Source organism: Gadus macrocephalus, chromosome 3, assembly GCF_031168955.1.
Source record: "Gadus macrocephalus chromosome 3, ASM3116895v1".
Lineage (NCBI taxonomy): Eukaryota > Metazoa > Chordata > Actinopteri > Gadiformes > Gadidae > Gadus > Gadus macrocephalus.
Window position 1 is genome coordinate 15,390,777 of NC_082384.1, and position 17,647 is coordinate 15,408,423.

The 17,647-nt window shown below is 45.3% G+C and overlaps 1 protein-coding gene across 1 annotated transcript in view; it reads left to right on the plus strand.

Annotated features, from left to right (window-relative positions):
• Positions 1-9,866, plus strand: part of dkk2 (dickkopf WNT signaling pathway inhibitor 2) — a 14,636-nt gene extending 4,770 nt beyond the window's left edge. The window contains 4 exon segments of the mRNA XM_060047579.1: positions 4,746-4,896; positions 5,413-5,465; positions 5,467-5,569; positions 7,476-9,866. Of these exon segments, the coding sequence (XP_059903562.1) occupies positions 4,746-4,896; positions 5,413-5,465; positions 5,467-5,569; positions 7,476-7,726 (558 nt within the window). The 3' untranslated portion in view covers positions 7,727-9,866.
• The last annotated feature ends 7,781 nt before the right edge of the window (positions 9,867-17,647 follow it).

The following is a 17,647-nucleotide window of genomic DNA, read 5'->3' on the forward strand; positions in this document are numbered from 1 at the left end:
GAGAGAGAGAGAGAGAGGGGCGTGTGGGTCTCCTTTAACAAGTCGTAGAATGAAGTAGGACTCTCTTGGTGTTGTTTGAGTCACAGTGTATAGCCATGTGCAAAAGAATACAACCCTGCTATATGTGTGTGTGTGTGTGTGTGTGTGTGTGCTGTGTGGTGTGTGTGTGTGTGTGTGTGTGTGTGTGTGTGTGTGTGTGTGTGTGTGTGTGTGTGTGTGTGTGTGTGTGTGTGTGTGTGCGCGCGTACGAGAAAGGTCCTTTTGGTGTGGTGAGTGATGAAAGATGGCGACGCCGTGTTTGTAGAGATGTGTTGTTAGCATACTCGCTATCCCATGTCATCCGATACAGCCAGGCTTGTAAGTGCTTTCAGGGGGTATACCAAGTTTGTGTAGCGACAGCGTTATTTGTCTCCTAAAGGCTGCAGACATTAATTTGAATCCTCAGGTTACCAGCCGCAACCCAGAGTTAAGGTTTAATCTTAAGAGATCAATAACCATATTGGGTATGAATGTGTGTTTGAAACCAGGCGTATGTGTCTGTGATTGCCGTTTGTGTTTGTGTGTTTGTTATTGTGTGTGTGTGGGTCTACTCAGACATTGTGTTTGTGCAGACATGCATGCTCAAGTATGTTAGTCTGTACAAATATTTCGATTCGATTTGTCAGGCAGTGAGAACGGATTAATTTTATTACACGTTGATGAGTTTGTAGAATATGGAACGTGTTGTTTTGTGTACACATATTAAGTTACCCACGTGACTTACACGTTGAACAACAGGGTAAGCGTTGAAGCAGAGCTCTGTCATCATGTTGTGTTCCAGGAATGATCCAGAAGGAACTTGATCAAACAAGGAGAATGCTCAGAGCAGGGTTTGGACGGGCTAATCATCCTCCCCTTTCTCTCGTTGATTGTTTCTCTCCCACACGGTGCCGTCTCTCGCTCTCTCTTCCAAGCCATTGTGGCGGCTCGCCAGTGTGGCGTCCCAAGGCGTGTGCGCCAGGCCGCCATCTTCTCCCTCTGCGCCTACCCCCTTCCTGCTCTCTGCCCATCTTCGTCATCATCACCTCATGGTCGTCACCTCCCTTATCTCCTCGCCAGGAATGGCAGGAAGAGGCCATTAGAGCAGACCTGCACACTCAAACACACACACACACACACACACACACACACACACACACACACACACACACACACACACACACACACACACACACGCGCACACATAATCAAATGCACACACAAATACAAACATACCCACACACAAAATCGAACACACACAAGCACACACAAACACACACACACACACACACACACACACACACACACACACACACACACACACACACACACACACACACACATAATCAAATACAAACATACACACAAACATAATCGAACACACACACACACACACACACACACACACACAAACACGCAGACACACACACGACACACACACACAGACACACACGCAGCCCTCTTCCTCCCCCAAGAGCGTGCAGGTCGGGGCTTTCATGTGTGCGTGTCAGAGAGGAGGGCGTCCAGGGACAGGAAATAAGGGAGCGACTGAGAGATGTGACAGCAGCGAGCGATTCTGGTGCAGACTGTAGGGCGAGACTGGGAGACGGGGGGGTGGTATGGGGGAGGAAGGGGGAGACGGGTCGGAAATAAATCCCCCAGGTGCTTTAGAGGTTGGGAATGAGGCGTGTTAAAAACAAGGCGAGATAAGGGGAGATTATCAAACGTGATGGTATTTTTGTGGGGACGGGTAGTTGGTTTCAAAGGGTGGTTCTTGTCGTAAACACACGCAGACACACACAGACACCCACCCACACACACACCCACACACACACACACACACGCACACACACGCACGTGCACTGTGGAGCATAGTTCTGTGATCCAGTTATGCCAGATGTGTTTAAACTTAAAAAAGTAATTTGAGCTAGCAGAAAGACAAAACAACGTGTGCCCCGATGTCAATTAAATAAGCACTTGTTGTGTAAAACAGGCCATGTTTGCAGCCTAGGGACCCTAATCAAACTCATACCCAACAGCGTTCAATTATAGACGGAGGGAAGATCTTTCTGCATGATCAGAGAATCAAGATCGGTTTCCTTTTGTGCCGCAAAATGAAAGAAAGGTTGGATTACTTCAATCAATAGATAAACCATGTGCATTACCAGGATCCAGCGGCTCGAAGGACGAGCGTCCAACACTGCTCATTCCTCTCATCCTTTCATCTTCCTTTCATCACCGGGACACAGCCAATGAGAGCTGCCGATCGCCTGCTCACCCGGCGGACCTTCCTTCCAACTGGAGGAGAAGAAGAAGCATATTGAATAACAAGCTGGTTCCTTCTGCAGATATTGACAATTTTTTTAACTTGTTTTTTCTGCTTGCAATGACTGATTTGAACATGCGGGCCAGATTTAAACTCTAGAAAGCTGCCTGTTTTTGATGGTGTAGTCTTCTCCCTGTTGATTGTACATCCAACATCCATGGAGGTTGTTATGGATTGTGACGTTCTGCCCCCGAGAAAAACAGCTTCTTCCTCTCTCTGTGTCTTCTCCTTCCATTTCTCCTTCTTCTTAGCTTTCTCCTTCTTCTTCTTCTTCTTCTTCTTCTTCTTCTTCTTCTTCTTCTTCTTCTTCTCCATCTTCTCCATCTTCTTTTTGTTCTTCATCTTCTTGTTCTTCATCTTTTTGTTGTTGTTGCTGTTGTTGTTGTTCTTCTTGTTCTACTTCTTCTTCCACTTTGTCTTTTTCGTCCATCTTCTTTGTATTCTTCTTCGTCTTGGTCCTCTTGTTCTTGCTCTTTGTCGTCTTCTTCTTCTTCTTGTTCTTCTTTTACTTCTTCTTCTTCCTCTTCTTCTCATTATTTTTCTTCTTCATCCTCCTTTTCTTCTTCTCCTGTTTATGCTGCCTTTCCTCCTCTAGGGACCCTGCCCTGTCCGACGGCTGTAAGCCACTTCAATGCATTGCATTGACGAGAACACAAACCAAGTAGAAAGGTAGCGGTGGCGGCGGGCGCACTAGATGGTGTGTTGTTATTCTGGTGTCAGTCCGCATCAGAGGGATTCACGTATATGGAGTCATAAGTCTTTATCCTCCTGTCCTAACGTCTCCAGACTGGGGTCGGGTGATGTTTCTGTGCGAGACTAGACGACTAAACGTCTGCTTGTTTCAACTGCAACCACCCTCGAGAGCCATGGAAGACTCAATCCCCTCTGGGCTGTGCTCAGTGGAAATCCGCATGATGCTAGACCATTCCGAGGAGGGACTTTTGTTTTGAAATGCTTCATTTTAGATGCTTTTAATTTCGAATTTGGATAGCAATTGAAGTGTTGAAAGTGTCATTTGTTGGGGACTTTGGTCATCGAGGCTTCACTGATTACCATCAACATAATTGTGGTCATATTCTGTGTATTTATTTGTGTCGTGCAGTCCTTAAAGCTCTTTGTGCATATGGATTTTCTTATTTTATTGGCCATTGCGCACATTGTGTCCCTGCAGGAACCTCCTGAGAAACAGGACCACAACCCAAATGTTTGATTGTCGTAATGTGGTGTTTATTGGAGATTTGAGTCTGCAGAGATGCAAAACGAAACGATTACTTTTTCATCCCTGTAACAATAACAATACCAACACAGCTGGTTACCCTAATAACTAGCAATACTCAATCTCCTGGAGCATGAGAGAACCTCGCAGGGATTTCCTCACATTACCGCGATACCACAAGGGCTCTGTGCGCTCTATTGTCTGGAGTCTGAGGGCCGTTTTGTCTCTTAACATCCATAACAATGCGAGAGACACGTTTGACCTCCACAGCCGGTTTTGCTTTGCTCTTCATTTCATTTGAACTCTTCATAAGAAACCATAAAGAAGCAGATGAGGGAGGAGAGAGTGAGGGGAGAGGCGACTAAAACTAAAACTGAACCAGACTACCACCACTTCTCCGGGTTGTTAAAGGGGATCTAGCCCTCTGGGATCAAGCCCCTGCCCTCTGAAGGGTACACCCTCCCTAAGTGTTCTGGGGGGGGGGGGGTCTTACCGGCCCCCAGGGGCCACTATTCCCAGAGCTGGCCTCTCTCTCTCGCGCTCTCTTTTGTGAAGGGGGACACACATTAACGTTAAATACTAAAACAAAGGGGCTACCAGAAGAATGTTCCTCTCTATCTCTCTCTCTGCCTCCCTCTCTCTCTCTCTCTCTCTCTCTCTCTCTCTCTCTCTCTCTCTCTCTCTGCCTCTTGCTGTGTCTCTTTCTCTTCTCCATCTTCCTATTTCTCTTCTCCATGTCCTCCTTTCTCTCTCTCTCTCTCTCTCTCTCTCTCTCTATCCAATATATTACTGAGATCAGTACTTTAACTGTGATGTAGTTGTACCTGTGAAAGTATATCCCTGTCGTAGAATATGTGTTGTAGGCCTACCTTTTTAGGTGTATCCATGTATCGTTATATGTGATGCAGTTATAGTATATGTGATGTGCCCACTTGTCCAGCAGTATACGTGACATTGTACTATTTCCACCCGTTCAAATGTATCAGTGTAGCAGTATACGTGATGCATTTCTATCTTCTACCCGTTCAGGTGCTTCAGTGTAGCAGTCTACGTGATGTATTTCTATCTTTTACCCGTTCAGGTGTATCAGTGTAGCAGTCTATGTGATGTATTTCTATCTTCTACCCGTTCAGGTGTATCAGTGTAGCAGTCTATGTGATGTATTTCTATCTTCTACCCGTTCAGGCGTATCCGTGCAGCAGTGACAAGGAGTGCAGCCTGGGCAGCTACTGCCAAAGCCCCCAGCAGGCCCCCTCCAGATGCCTCACCTGCCGCAGGAGGAAAAAGCGTTGCCATAGAGACGCCATGTGTTGCCCCGGAAACCGCTGCAGCAGCTGTAAGCAGAACTTTAGACAACTTTGCCTTCAAGTTGGACTATAGTCCATGGGGACACATACACAAATGCGGTTTTAGTGGGTATGCGTGGTAAAAGTTATAAAAACAAAATGGCAGGGATTTTGGCAGGATGCTATGATACTACGACATAAATCAGGAGTCGACAGCTTGAAAATGTTTTATATTCAGTGGGACAAGCTTTAAATCCATCAGGATTTAAGTTCCGCTGGAAGTACACACATGTAGCCCAGGCGTTTATCTGCCATTACTTAATTTATCTTTATTGTACATTGAGGCAGTACATGTCAAAACAATTATACAAAAATGTGACAATATCGAGAAATATCTGTCAAAAATGATTCAAACAATGCCTCATGAATAACCGCCACCAATACAAACAATTCCATCGGTACGGGAGATGAACACGATAAACTACGGGGCTACGAAGGGCTGGAACAAGGGATGTAAAACCCTGATAAAAGGTTATCGTTCTCTGACTTCTTCTCCCGTCCCACAGACATCTGCGTCCCCGTCTCGGAGAGTGTGCTGTCCCAGCACATCTCGCCCCTGGGGCGACCACAATAAGCTCTCCACCAAGGAGCACGGCTGGAGGAGGAACGGGAAGACCAACGGGAAGACGAATGGGAAGACGCAGCCCAAGCATTCCCTCAAAGGTAACGCGCATCTGCTTATAGGACGCCTTGTACACACACACGTACACTCACACACGTACACCGACAGACACACACAGACATACACGCACACACACACACACACACACAGAATAACACACACAAACACACATGTGTGCGCCCGCTGCAGAGCGACAGCGAGAGCGAGAGAGAGAGAGAGAGAGAGAGAGAGAGAGAGAGAGAGAGAGAGAGGGAGAGGGAGAGGGAGAGGGAGAGAGAGAGAGAGAGAGAGAGAGAGAGAGAGAGAGAGAGAGAGCGAAATGTCCCTCAAAACACAAACACGCACACACGCCAGCGCTGTTCTCGTCTCTTTTCCCTCATTCCTTCCGCGGTGTGACTGCGGTCTCTCCGAGTGGCTGAATGCATTTACATTCTGTTAGCCGCTGACAGCGGCTAACAGAATGTAAATGCATTCAGCCATCCGAGTGTCCCCACAAAGCCTCCCGAGGACGCCAGGTCTGCTCACTCTTTTGGCGTAATTACTCCTCTGCAACGGCCCCCACAAGGGCCCCCACAAGGCCCCCCCCCCCCCCCCCCCCCCCCCCCCCCCGAAAACCCACAGTCCTGTATGGGCCCTGTGGGAGAAACCACAGTAACACTGCTGTAATTGAGGCACCTACTACTACTACTACGTGCAACACTAGCACACACACACACACACACACACACACACACACACACACACACACACACACACACACACACACACACCACACACACACACACACACACACACACACACACACACCCTGGTTGACAGGGGCACTGTGAGAGAAGCCACAGAATGTGGGTTTGGCATGGGAAAGGCGTGATAATATCCCCCCCCCCCCCCCCCCACCCCCCACCGCCCCGGCTCTGGTTTCACCTGACTCATGTAAACGTAGGGGTCTATGGTCTGACCAGAGCTCATTTCAGGCTCTAAAATGGCTCCGTAGTAAGTACACTGTTAGGGCCTCAGAAGGAGAGCATCACTGAAGTCAGTGGTTTGCCAGTGGTGCCAAGTTGTAAGCATTAATAATGTTCTTACTGTCCCATTGTCATCTGTCTGTTTCTAATGGTTAGGTGTGATAGATCCCTGCATATTCCATAATATCAGTTGCTGAGGGGTAAAAATTGACCCCAGGGCAAAAGAAACAGACGAAAGACAAACACAGCAGTGACTAAAGCGTGCAACCAGAATATGAGGAGGAAATGGAGAAGCACACCGACAGGGAAATGCGTCAGTGGGTTGGTGTTTTTCCGGTGGAGCCTCATGCATAAGGCCCTAGAAAGTGTGATGAAACAGCACTGTCTCTTGTTCTGACACATCTGGTGGGAAGTGGGATGACTGGGTTACAAAAGCCGCATATGGGTTCCCTTAAACTAACAACAATAAACAACGAAGACAATAAGAAACCTGTGCTGCTGCTCTTCACAATTACACCATCAAACGGTCAGAGTTCAACATGAGTAAAAGGTTGCCTGTGTTTGTTTGCAATGGCAACATGATTCATAATTATTATCCTTGTGGCTCACTGTGCCTTTGAGTTGAACTGAAACGGTTTATCTTTGTATTGAACTCTGCGTTCCATTAGCTCTCGTTATGACTCACTCTGTTCTTGTGAGTTCTTGAAAATATTGTGTTATTTCAACATATCTTGTCCTGAAATCCTCCGTTACACAGATTTTCCAAAATATACTTATACTAAATTCACCAGAATCAAAAGCCATCGCTAAAGCATTCAATTCCAAATAACCGAGCGGGTGGCTGATGTCACTCACCTAAGGTCATTTAGACATTCACATTGCGACCATGCAATACATCCATTCACGCACACATATAACATACACATATAATCCAGTACACACAGAACACGTGTACTCATATGGACCTATCTCTCCCCACCAGGCCACGAGGGCGACCCCTGCCTGCGCTCGGCCGACTGCGCCGAGGGCTTCTGCTGCGCGCGCCACTTCTGGACCAAGATCTGCAAGCCTGTGCTGCGGCAGGGCGAGGTGTGCACCAAGCTCCGCAAGAAGGGCTCCCACGGCCTGGAGATCTTCCAGCGCTGCGACTGCGCCAAGGGGCTCTCCTGCAAGGTGTGGAGGGACGCCACGTCCTCCTCCAAGTCCCGCCTGCACATGTGCCAGAAGGTCTGAAGAAGGAGGGAGGGGGGGAGAGAGAGGGGGGGGGAGTGAGGAGTGAGGAGCAAGGGGTGGCGAAGGGGAAGGTGGTGGGGATGGAGGTGAAGGTTATATCCGGCGTTCTCGTCCTCCTCCTTCCTCTCCATCTGCCCCCGGGCGTTGGAGGAAGTTCTCCTGCTATGTGTCGGTTCTTTTTTTTGCGTGAGGGGGGGGGGGGGGAGAAAGAAAGAAAAGAAGAGAAGAAAGAGAAGAGGAGAACAAAGAGACTAGAGACAATTTAAAACAGAAGTCTTCTTGTCTCCTTCTCCTTGTGGGCCAGGAATGTTCCTCCACAGGTGAAGTGTGTGTGCGATGTATGGTTTTCATCGGGCAACCTCATTTCGCAGACATCATACTCTATCACACATGCTCACATACACACACACACACACACACACACACACACACACACACACACACACACACACACACACACACACACACACACACACTGACAAACACTCTTTATCGCGCTCCGAGTTGCTCGACTGCATCGCTTTGGCCCAGGTCTCTCTCACTCTCCACCTGCAACACATATCCACTGGGCCGTCCAGGGAGCTACGTGGCCAGGTGTCCGACCCTGCCCGCCAAAGTGTGGACATTGTGAGTGGACTGGATGTTCCTAGCCCTAGCAATAGGATGCAAGCTCCTGTAGTGTAAAGCCTTACTGTTCTATACCTTCAAACACATTCATTCACATGTCTGCTCATGCATACAAGTTCATAGTTTAGAAAATACATACATTTCTAAAAGTTAGAGAATGCTTCTGTCGTTCTAAATGTGAAATGGAATGTCTTTTCCCCCCCATAGTCTTTATTATATAAGATTTTGTTTTATCTGCATTTTTGTGAGGACAAAATAAAAAAACATCTATGGCAAATATAAATTGCGCAGATTGAAGTATACTGTATATGACAACATAGGCCTACTAGAACTAGAAAACAACTGCAGTTGTACATAGACAACAGACTTTTGCATATATCTTTGTGTGACAACCTGCTGCATAGCTCTCACCCAAATACATGAGCTCTGGAAGAAAAGATAGGGATGAGGTTTCCCTTTAATATCCCTTATCTATTATGATTCAGGTAGTTGTGCATGAGTACTAAAGTAGTACTAGTTCATCAGAAACAAAATATAGATTCAATTTCCAACTGCCACTGGATGTCCGGATAAAATGGATGGCTGTATAAAAATCGAGGTCTGTATAAAATGGAAACGGTGGCCTCATAAAATAACCTTTTTAGGTTGAAGGGGAAAGTAGAGAATACAAATACTCACATTGTTCATAAAATACGACTGCATGCATCGCAACTGTATGATATATGATGATGTAAGTAAATTTCACCTGTGACGGAAGCATTTACGGAAATTACTTTTTTTCAATTTGAAGTGATATTGATTTTATAATATCAACATGAGCCCTTGTCCATTGTTTGGCTTTGTTATTACAGTCTGAGTAACCCATTTTTCTTTTCTTGTATTAATTACAAACAATTAAGCTCATGTATTGTATATAGATTGGAAACAATCAAAAATGTATTTAAGGATCAATGTATATCATGTACATACAATGAAAAAGTAAGATATGAATTCTTTTAAAAAAGGTCAAAGATAGCAAAGCTAGGCGAGAAGTGACAAAGTATGGTGTGGTGCCGACAGGTTTTTATTTGATAAGATCTAACTTAGATCACAACAGTTACAGCAGTTTACAAAGCGAGCGGAGCGATAAGCAGAACAAAATCCAGCCTGGACTGAAATAGTTTATATGGTCAAACGTGGAAGATATTTTGTGGAGGAGGAAAGCCAACAAACACAGGAACTGCTATAGTAGTTAGTGTAACTGGTGTGTATATGGTTCAAGAATTCTATCCCACTAAAATGATGCTTGTGTGAATACATTCTGCTGATATTTTTGTGTATTTACAATGTTGACTAAATAAAAGAATGTATTTTGTAGTACTGGTTACTTTGGGTTTATTTGAATTGGACAACAGAACCATTGCATTATTCAGGCACGCATGTTAATAATGTACACAATTTGTCAACTTCTTCAAACCGCACCACTTTATTAGCAAATATTTTTAATAAAATGTGATTACCACGTATAATGGAACTGTGTGAACAGTGAACATTTTGTCCTAAAGTTAGATCCATTTTATCCTGCAAGATGGTGGGATTGATTATTTCTTTATCAAGTCCATCCACCCATAACATTTGAGTAAGGAAAACAATTCAATTTAAAAGACTTTTCCCTCTGTCATCAACATTATTCTGCAGACTGTACAAAAAAATCCAATGAGTGACCTTCAATGACAATGTGTTCTCCAGATGTTGGCTAATTTTGCCTCCCTTGATGTCTGGCATGTATATTTACTTTAACTTAAGTGCTTTCCACGTACTTATACATTCTTCTTCTTCTATGATTCATTTACAACAATGCTTATTTAGACAACATTTATTTTTCATTATTGAAGTAATGGAGAATCGCTACTTTTATATTTCCTATAATAAAAAGAGAAGGCTCAGATTTAATCAGACGCCTTTGCACAAAAACCTAGTGAAAGCACTGTGAGTATTCTATCATAAAGGTTAAACGCTGTTATTTTTAAAGTAAAACTTTATATGGATCACTTTATTACCCTTTCATTTCTAGGCGCTGAGAGACATAGTAAATCATTTTCACACGTTCCTTGACAGTATAAAACCAGGCTCAGCCCTGCAATAATTACTCAGCAATTGAGCCGTTAATAATGTTGTGTTTCTCTCTCTCTTAACTTTGTGTCCAGACAATTAAATATTATTACACATGTGTTCTGCATTGGAACTAAGGACCAATCATATACCTCCCCTAGGATAGGGTTTCACTAACCCGCCAAAATCTTGGCCGCTTTGCACTGTTTTATCTTTGCTGTCACTGGGAAGGGCTGCGAGAACGACTGTAGCGCTCAACGGAAAAATGTTTTGAGATTGTGAACATTTCCTTCTTTCTCTTAGCTGCAGCGCACCCAAAGGCCCCAGATTTATATCGAAATCCAAATAACGAGACGATTGCTGGATAAGACATTCTGACAGTGTGCAAATGAAGCGGCTTATCCCCAATTGACTTGCAGGCTGTTTGACGATGCATTGAAAGTGTTTAAATGTGTGCAAGTGACGTGTAGCTTGAGGAGGTTAGTTTAAATAATCTTGTCTGTATTCTCTTCGGGAAAACAATGGTAGTCCGATTTAAGATAGATTTTTGTACTTCTATGGATAGATATTGCTTATTGCGAAACGATTGGTCCAAGGAGGATTATGGAATTGCGAGTCCTTTAGGTTGTAGGCAATTTCTCGGCCATAAATATATCTGTTTTTTATTTGACGTCATCTCGAGAAAAAGGGCCAAAACTGCCGTAATTTCCCCTCACATACCATGTGAAGCAGACTTTTTATTGATCATAATATCTCAGTGAGTTTAATATCGAGCGGGGAATCAAAGTATATGATACTTTCTGATTCACAACTTCTGATTCACAACTTATCGTGTTTTTACGATAAAACATTATTATACCTCCACTCTAACTGTAATAACTATCAGCTTTCAACAACCGCTCAAAATATATTTTAATTAGGTGAGTTCTGCATGCAGTGCTCAACTATTGTTCTTCTTAGGTTTTATTCTTTCTTTCTTTCGTTATTATTCTCTACAAACTTTGGGAACCTTCTCCTTCCACAATTTTATACCTAGAGAACTTAAACTTTTTAAGATATTCTACTTTTTAAATATTCTTTACAATGGAAGTCATTGATGTCTACAAGGGGACTGCAATTAACATTTCTTCACGTCTTAAACTATGTGGCTTTATGAGAACATATTCAACCTCACTTTGCAATGCAGCACTCAATGAGTTTTCTGCAGGAAATGCATTTTCTACTTGCAATATAGTGTAATCCTCTATATAATAATCACCTCATAGCGATCGCGATAGGGATCTTGTCTTCAACATTTTCTCTAATCCAAATTAGACTGATTAAACCCCTAACATGTGTCATTCTAACAGAGTCCACGGAAGATTCATTCCGTTGTACTAATGGATTGTTTGGCAGTGACTGCTGTGGCTCCTCCTTTGCCATCCGCTCAGTCCAGCTGCCACAAAAAAGAGGATTCCTTGGCCACAGAGTGCCTCCTTGATCAAAGCATAATTCCTGATCATCCCTTTCCAAGCACAATCTGCGTCCCCTTTTCATACAAATACACATTCTGCCTCTCACTTGGTTTTACGTGCTCAGTGCCCAAACTGACACCAGATCCCAACTACCGAACGTTGGCCTCAAGATGGCCAACGCAGATTCAACGTGTTTGGCAGCAAGACACATAATCCGCCAACATCCAACGCGCAGCAACAGGTGTTCCGGCCCTGATGAGGTGATTCCACTCAAAGCCACATGCTTTCCTTTTTTCTTTGAAAGTTGAGAGAGATTTGATAGACCAGTAGGTGATGTGTCTCGCCATGTCTCCGAAGACAAAGCGCAGAACACGTCCAAGGCTACGATGTGGAGATGTGAAGCTTGGGGGGGAGAGGGCGGTGGGGGGAGCACTGAGCGCTGGATGTCTCAACAAAGGGTCAAGGCCCCGCTGATGGATGAAGAGAAACCCCGAGCGAGACGCGACCTCCATCAAAGCGGCCGTTTGATTTACCGAAGCCAAGGGTTCTTCCGACGAATAAAGCCTCTCGTGGGAGATTCCAGTGAGCTGGAATGCAAGAGAATCGGCATCCGTGGTCTTAAAGCACATTCTCATTGTATTTCACATCCACGACGTGAAAGTATGTGTGATATAACAGATGTCGACCAGCAACCATAAAACAAAATAAAATCCTTTTTTTTTTACAATAATAATTTACAAATATCCTGGACGTACAGGACAAACATCTGCAGAATATGGGATGGATTTTTTGTCAATTGAAATGTCTTTCAGTTGGGGTTTCAATTTTCCACGATTTATCTGTAGTGTCCTTGAATTATTTTATCAATACTAACATCTTAATGTTCTCAGCGATTAAATTATTTAAAAATACAAATGCTTTCATTAATTTATCGCAACCTTGTAATATGGTAACACATTCGGAAAAACACAGTTGTATTACTCAGTGTACCGTTCCCATACCCTTGTTAAAGGCGGTTACTCTTAAGCAAGTCAACGTCATTTCCAAATGTAGTGGTGTTTTACGATCCTCTTTAAAGGTAGCGTTTGTATTTATAATAAATCAGTTTACATCTGTTCATCCTGACCTCTCCCTACCACTACACACACCAATGATCACTTGTTGTCCTCTCATCCTTTTGAAATGGGGAACATGTGTTTTGGACGGCCAGCAGCATACCCAGTGCCAGGGAAGACAAGTGATACAATTTACGATTCCACTGGAAGAGTATTCTCCTCCAGAGCGTCTGCTAGTACAGATGATGCATTCAACCGTGAATACAGACCGTCTAATGAGTCGCTTTGAAGGAAAACATCGAAAGAATGCCCACCCAAATTGATGTGTTTTGAGGGTGTGTGAAGGATTCGTGGAGAGATCCTGAAGCATGCTGGTTCAACACAAGATAATTGAGTACTGCAATCGCTCTTTCTATCTCCTCTATCTGTCTCTGTCTTTATCCCTTCCTGATGCTCTCTCGCTCTCTTCCTTTATCTCTCAGTCTTTCTCAAACTCATTAACTTTCTGTCGCTCTCTCTGCCTCACTCTACCTCTCTCTGTCTCCCTTGATCTCTATCTCTCCCTCCCTCAGTGTCCTCCTCCCTCCATCTCCCTCTCCCTCCCTCAATGTCACTCTCTTTGTCCCAGTGTCTCCCTCCCTCTCTCAATATCTCTCTCTCTGCCTCTCTCTCTCACTATCTCTCTGTGTTATTTCTGCCTCTCTCTTGGTCTCTATATCTTTGTCTCTCTCTGTGTCTCTCTCCCTTACTCTCCTAGTCTCTCTCTCTGTGCTACTTTCATGTGTGTCCCCCCCCCCCCCCCCCCTCTCTCTCTCTCTCTCTCTCTCTCTCTCTCTCTCTCTCTCTCTCTCTCTCTCTCTCTCTCTCTCTCTCTCTCTCTCTCTCTCTGGCTGTGTACTGCTGTAAGTGATCAGCAGGCTGATTAAAGGAGGCTATCAGGAGAGAGTTGAGTCTCAAAGGACGAAGGGGGGGGGGGGTCGGAGAAGCCACCAATTGCACTCGTTTTAATGGAAACTTCTGGGGCCCCAACACGGATAAGGGGATCAATACATAAGTGTGTAGGCTTTGGGCTGGCCCATGTGAATGTGTTTAGTGTGGAATGTAGGATATGTCATGTAAGGTTCACAGCACGCTTTGATGAGGTTTCTCCTTGTGATTTAGAGGTCTGGATCGAAGATTTGTGTGTCGTTTTATTGACGTAACTAAACATTTGACTGAATACTCGGCCGGTACGGATCAAACAGCCACTTGAACACCCACTCTCTGGTACACAAATTCGATACCTCCCTTACCACAACGTAAAAGTGAAGGGACCATGAGCGAGTGAGTGTGAGTGTGAAAGTGAGTGAGTGTTGTGTTTGTGTCTGAGTGTGTGTGTGTGTGTGGTTGTGTGTGTGTGTGTGTGTGTGTGTGTGTGTGTGTGTGTGTGTGTGTGTGTGTGTGTGTGTGTGTGTGTGTGTGAGTGTGTGTGTGTGTGTGTGTGTGTGTGTGTGTGTGTGTGTGTGTGTGTGTGTGTGTGTGTGTGTGTGTGTGTGTGTGGGTGCATGTATGTGAGTAAGATAGTGAGTGTGGTCTGTGTTTGTGCAGTGCTGTATGTGTGTGTGAGAGTGAGTAAGTGAGTGTGGGGTGTGTGTTTGAGTGAGAGAGCACGTCAGCGTTTGTGTGAGTGAGCGAGTGAGTGTGTGTATTTGTGAGTGAATGAAGTGATGCTGTGCATACTTGACACTCAAACCATATCGGACTCCTACTAGGCCAACATAGTGCAGTGAATGATGCAGAAACCATATATGCTGCTAGGCGATGATCCTTGGGGTGGTCACTCATCGCCATTATTACTCTGCCTTTTGAGGATTTAACGTTCGTCTGAGTGCAGCCAAACCAGCCACCTGCGTTCGCTTAGAGTATGAGGGTCCTGACAGACCGATGGACGGCAGAGCTCCAGGGCGAGTTCTCGCTTAGCCTTATTCATCCTATGGTGGCCATCCTGGTTGGATCTTGGCTCTGAATGCCAGCTGGGTTGGGGGGACCATTCCAGGTCCTTTGGAATGCAGTGTGGAACAAAAGTCACGTACCAAAATACTTTCCATCCCTGTGAATGATATTATTACAGTGATCCCCTTTTTTATTGCACGAGGGGGTGCACATTGAGTCCCATTTTTTTCCAGAGTGACTGAATCCACCAAGTGACTTGTTAGCCTCCGTGCTTCACAGACCCGCCTGCCATATATACTCAACCATATCCTCTGCTGAAAGATAAGAGCTCTTGCACTTGCCACGATAACAGCAGAAGATCCATTTGTCAAACAGGCAAACATGACACCGGACCCCTTTGTCTTCCTTTCAGCGGGGCCCAAACGGTGACACCGCCCCTCCTAATCCCAGGGGGGGCCGCCCCTACCCCCCCCCCCCCCCCATCTCCACCTTACTGTCATACTTCATCTCCAAAAAAAAAAAAAGAGGGCTTTGTCGCTGCGTCTCGCTTTGGCAGTTTAACTTGATAGTCACCTTTGAGTGCTTGTGGGTGGCAAAGGGTACAATTTCCTCTGGCTACATAATAAACTTAAACAATCGCCTTCCCATGGTGCGTTCATAGAGCCTCCTCTCTATTACCCTGTCGCTTCGGCTCTCCCCACTCTCTCTCTCTCTGTTTCCATCTACCTCCAGAGAATACAAGACCTGGAGCGATAATTATTTCATTCCCTCGGCCCGCGTCGGCACTCACACACAGTGGAATAATTCCTAAACCACCAAAAGCAACAATAATTCACCACGATGTAGCACCAAGGCTAAGGCCAGTGGTTTGGAACATTGCAAGCTGAACGGACACCGCTCAGTGCGTGCATCCCCGCACGTACACCACATCAAGATATCTAGGCGAGGTAACCGTTCCCTTCCAGCTCTGGATCCAATCCTCCCACCCACCCCTCCCCCCACCCCCCCCCTCTCTGCTGAGCATGTGCGAGGGAGGCTTCTATGAGCTCTGGAGCTGCTTCAACAAATTGGACAGGTCAGGCTAGATTACTGGAGATACTCAGACAAGAGTTCCTCTGGCAGAAGTTCTTGGCCGGCAAGGCGTCGGCGCATGCAGATCTCGCTTGATGGGCGAGTTCTTGGATTCTAACCGGTTCCATTCTTCAACTTTTTGTTATTTTTTTAGTTTTCCTTGGACCGGGCCAGTTCGTTAGAGCAGGCCTATCACACACCGCCGAGGGATTTAGCTTTTCGTTCCACACTGGCTGCCTGTTGGCCGACTGCAGCTAGGAGCCAGGCGAGCAGAACTCAGGTACACAGTGTTGCCGACCGACTCCCTTTAAACGACCACCCAGGTGTTTTCTGCATAGGTTCAGGTGTTTGTGTTTTCCTTTTTTTTTATTTTTTATTACCTCTTACAAACGTGTGCATTATCACCCAACAGCCTCAAAGGAGGTACTTGTGAGAGCAGAGTCTTTGAGTTGGTGTTGGCAAGAAGAGGTAAATGCACTGGGGTGTTGAGCCCTGATTTCATCACCAGCGGCTACGGAAGGAGCTACGCTTGAAAAGTTGCGATAATTTAGCCTTTAGTTAAAAGAAAGACAAGCAGAGGGAAGAGTTCCAGGAATAACACTAGCAGTATATGTTGTATCACACCGCTGGGATAGTAAAAATCAGAATATTTGTTCTAGATATTTCGGAGGGCAAGTGGCTGACCCTAAAAATGATTAAAGCAGTTCACGTTGGCCGGGGAAAACTATCAGTAACGGAGTTGAAAGCCAAGGCCAAGATTGAGTAATGTTGTAACTAAACAGATGTTAAGCAGAATATTCTCAGACACATTTATGAGAGCACAGAAGTAATAAAGCTAGCACCGAAGTGAAACCTATACCCTCTTTGGTCGTTTCTTTGTAAGTGAATACTCTATCTTCATCTAAAAGTTTTGAAAGTAGAGGAAACAATGATATTGCGACTATAAAACTGAAAGCACTTCCTCAGACGGGAACCGGATCTTCTCCAGCGGTTGACGAGAAACGGGGGAAAGCGTGCCCGACAAGAAGCTACGTTAGCTTTCCGACCGATTCCGGAGACCAATTGGGTTGATTGGAAGGAGGATAGCTGTGCTACCTAGAGAACGCCGGCCTCCTCCTGTGATGTGGGGTCCACATGTTGATTATATAGATAAGCGATTAATACTTCTGAGTGGATTACATGGGCTCCCATAGCGCGGCCTAGGGACCCTCTGCGAGGAGACTGATAACTGTGTTCCGTTGAGCACTGCTAAGTCAGCTCTCGGCAAAACTCCTCTCATGTGTCACATGCATTTTTAATCAAGAACAGCCCCGGACACAGACTCACCTCACTCAGCCGTAAACACTCGCCGGCATTGGCTGTCGGCGGTAATATAATCTATATGTTTGGGGTTAGGCAAATTGTTTGTAGTTCACAATTTAATAAACTGTATAGTCGAGGCAGAACCCAATTACTGGAGCTCCCTTTATGGTCTCGATTGAACCTGCACGCGAAAGTTTGTTGGGGGAGCGCTCCTCAAAGCACGCGGGACAGCGGAAACAAGTGCAGCATGGCGCAAGTATTCAAGGAATTGATGTAATTACCGATCTGATCTAGATTAGTGAATAATCACTACACTTGTAAACTCCCCCTTTTTTATGTAGCAGCCGGTGTGTTGTGGCAGACTCGACGTTGATGAACAATCTGCACCA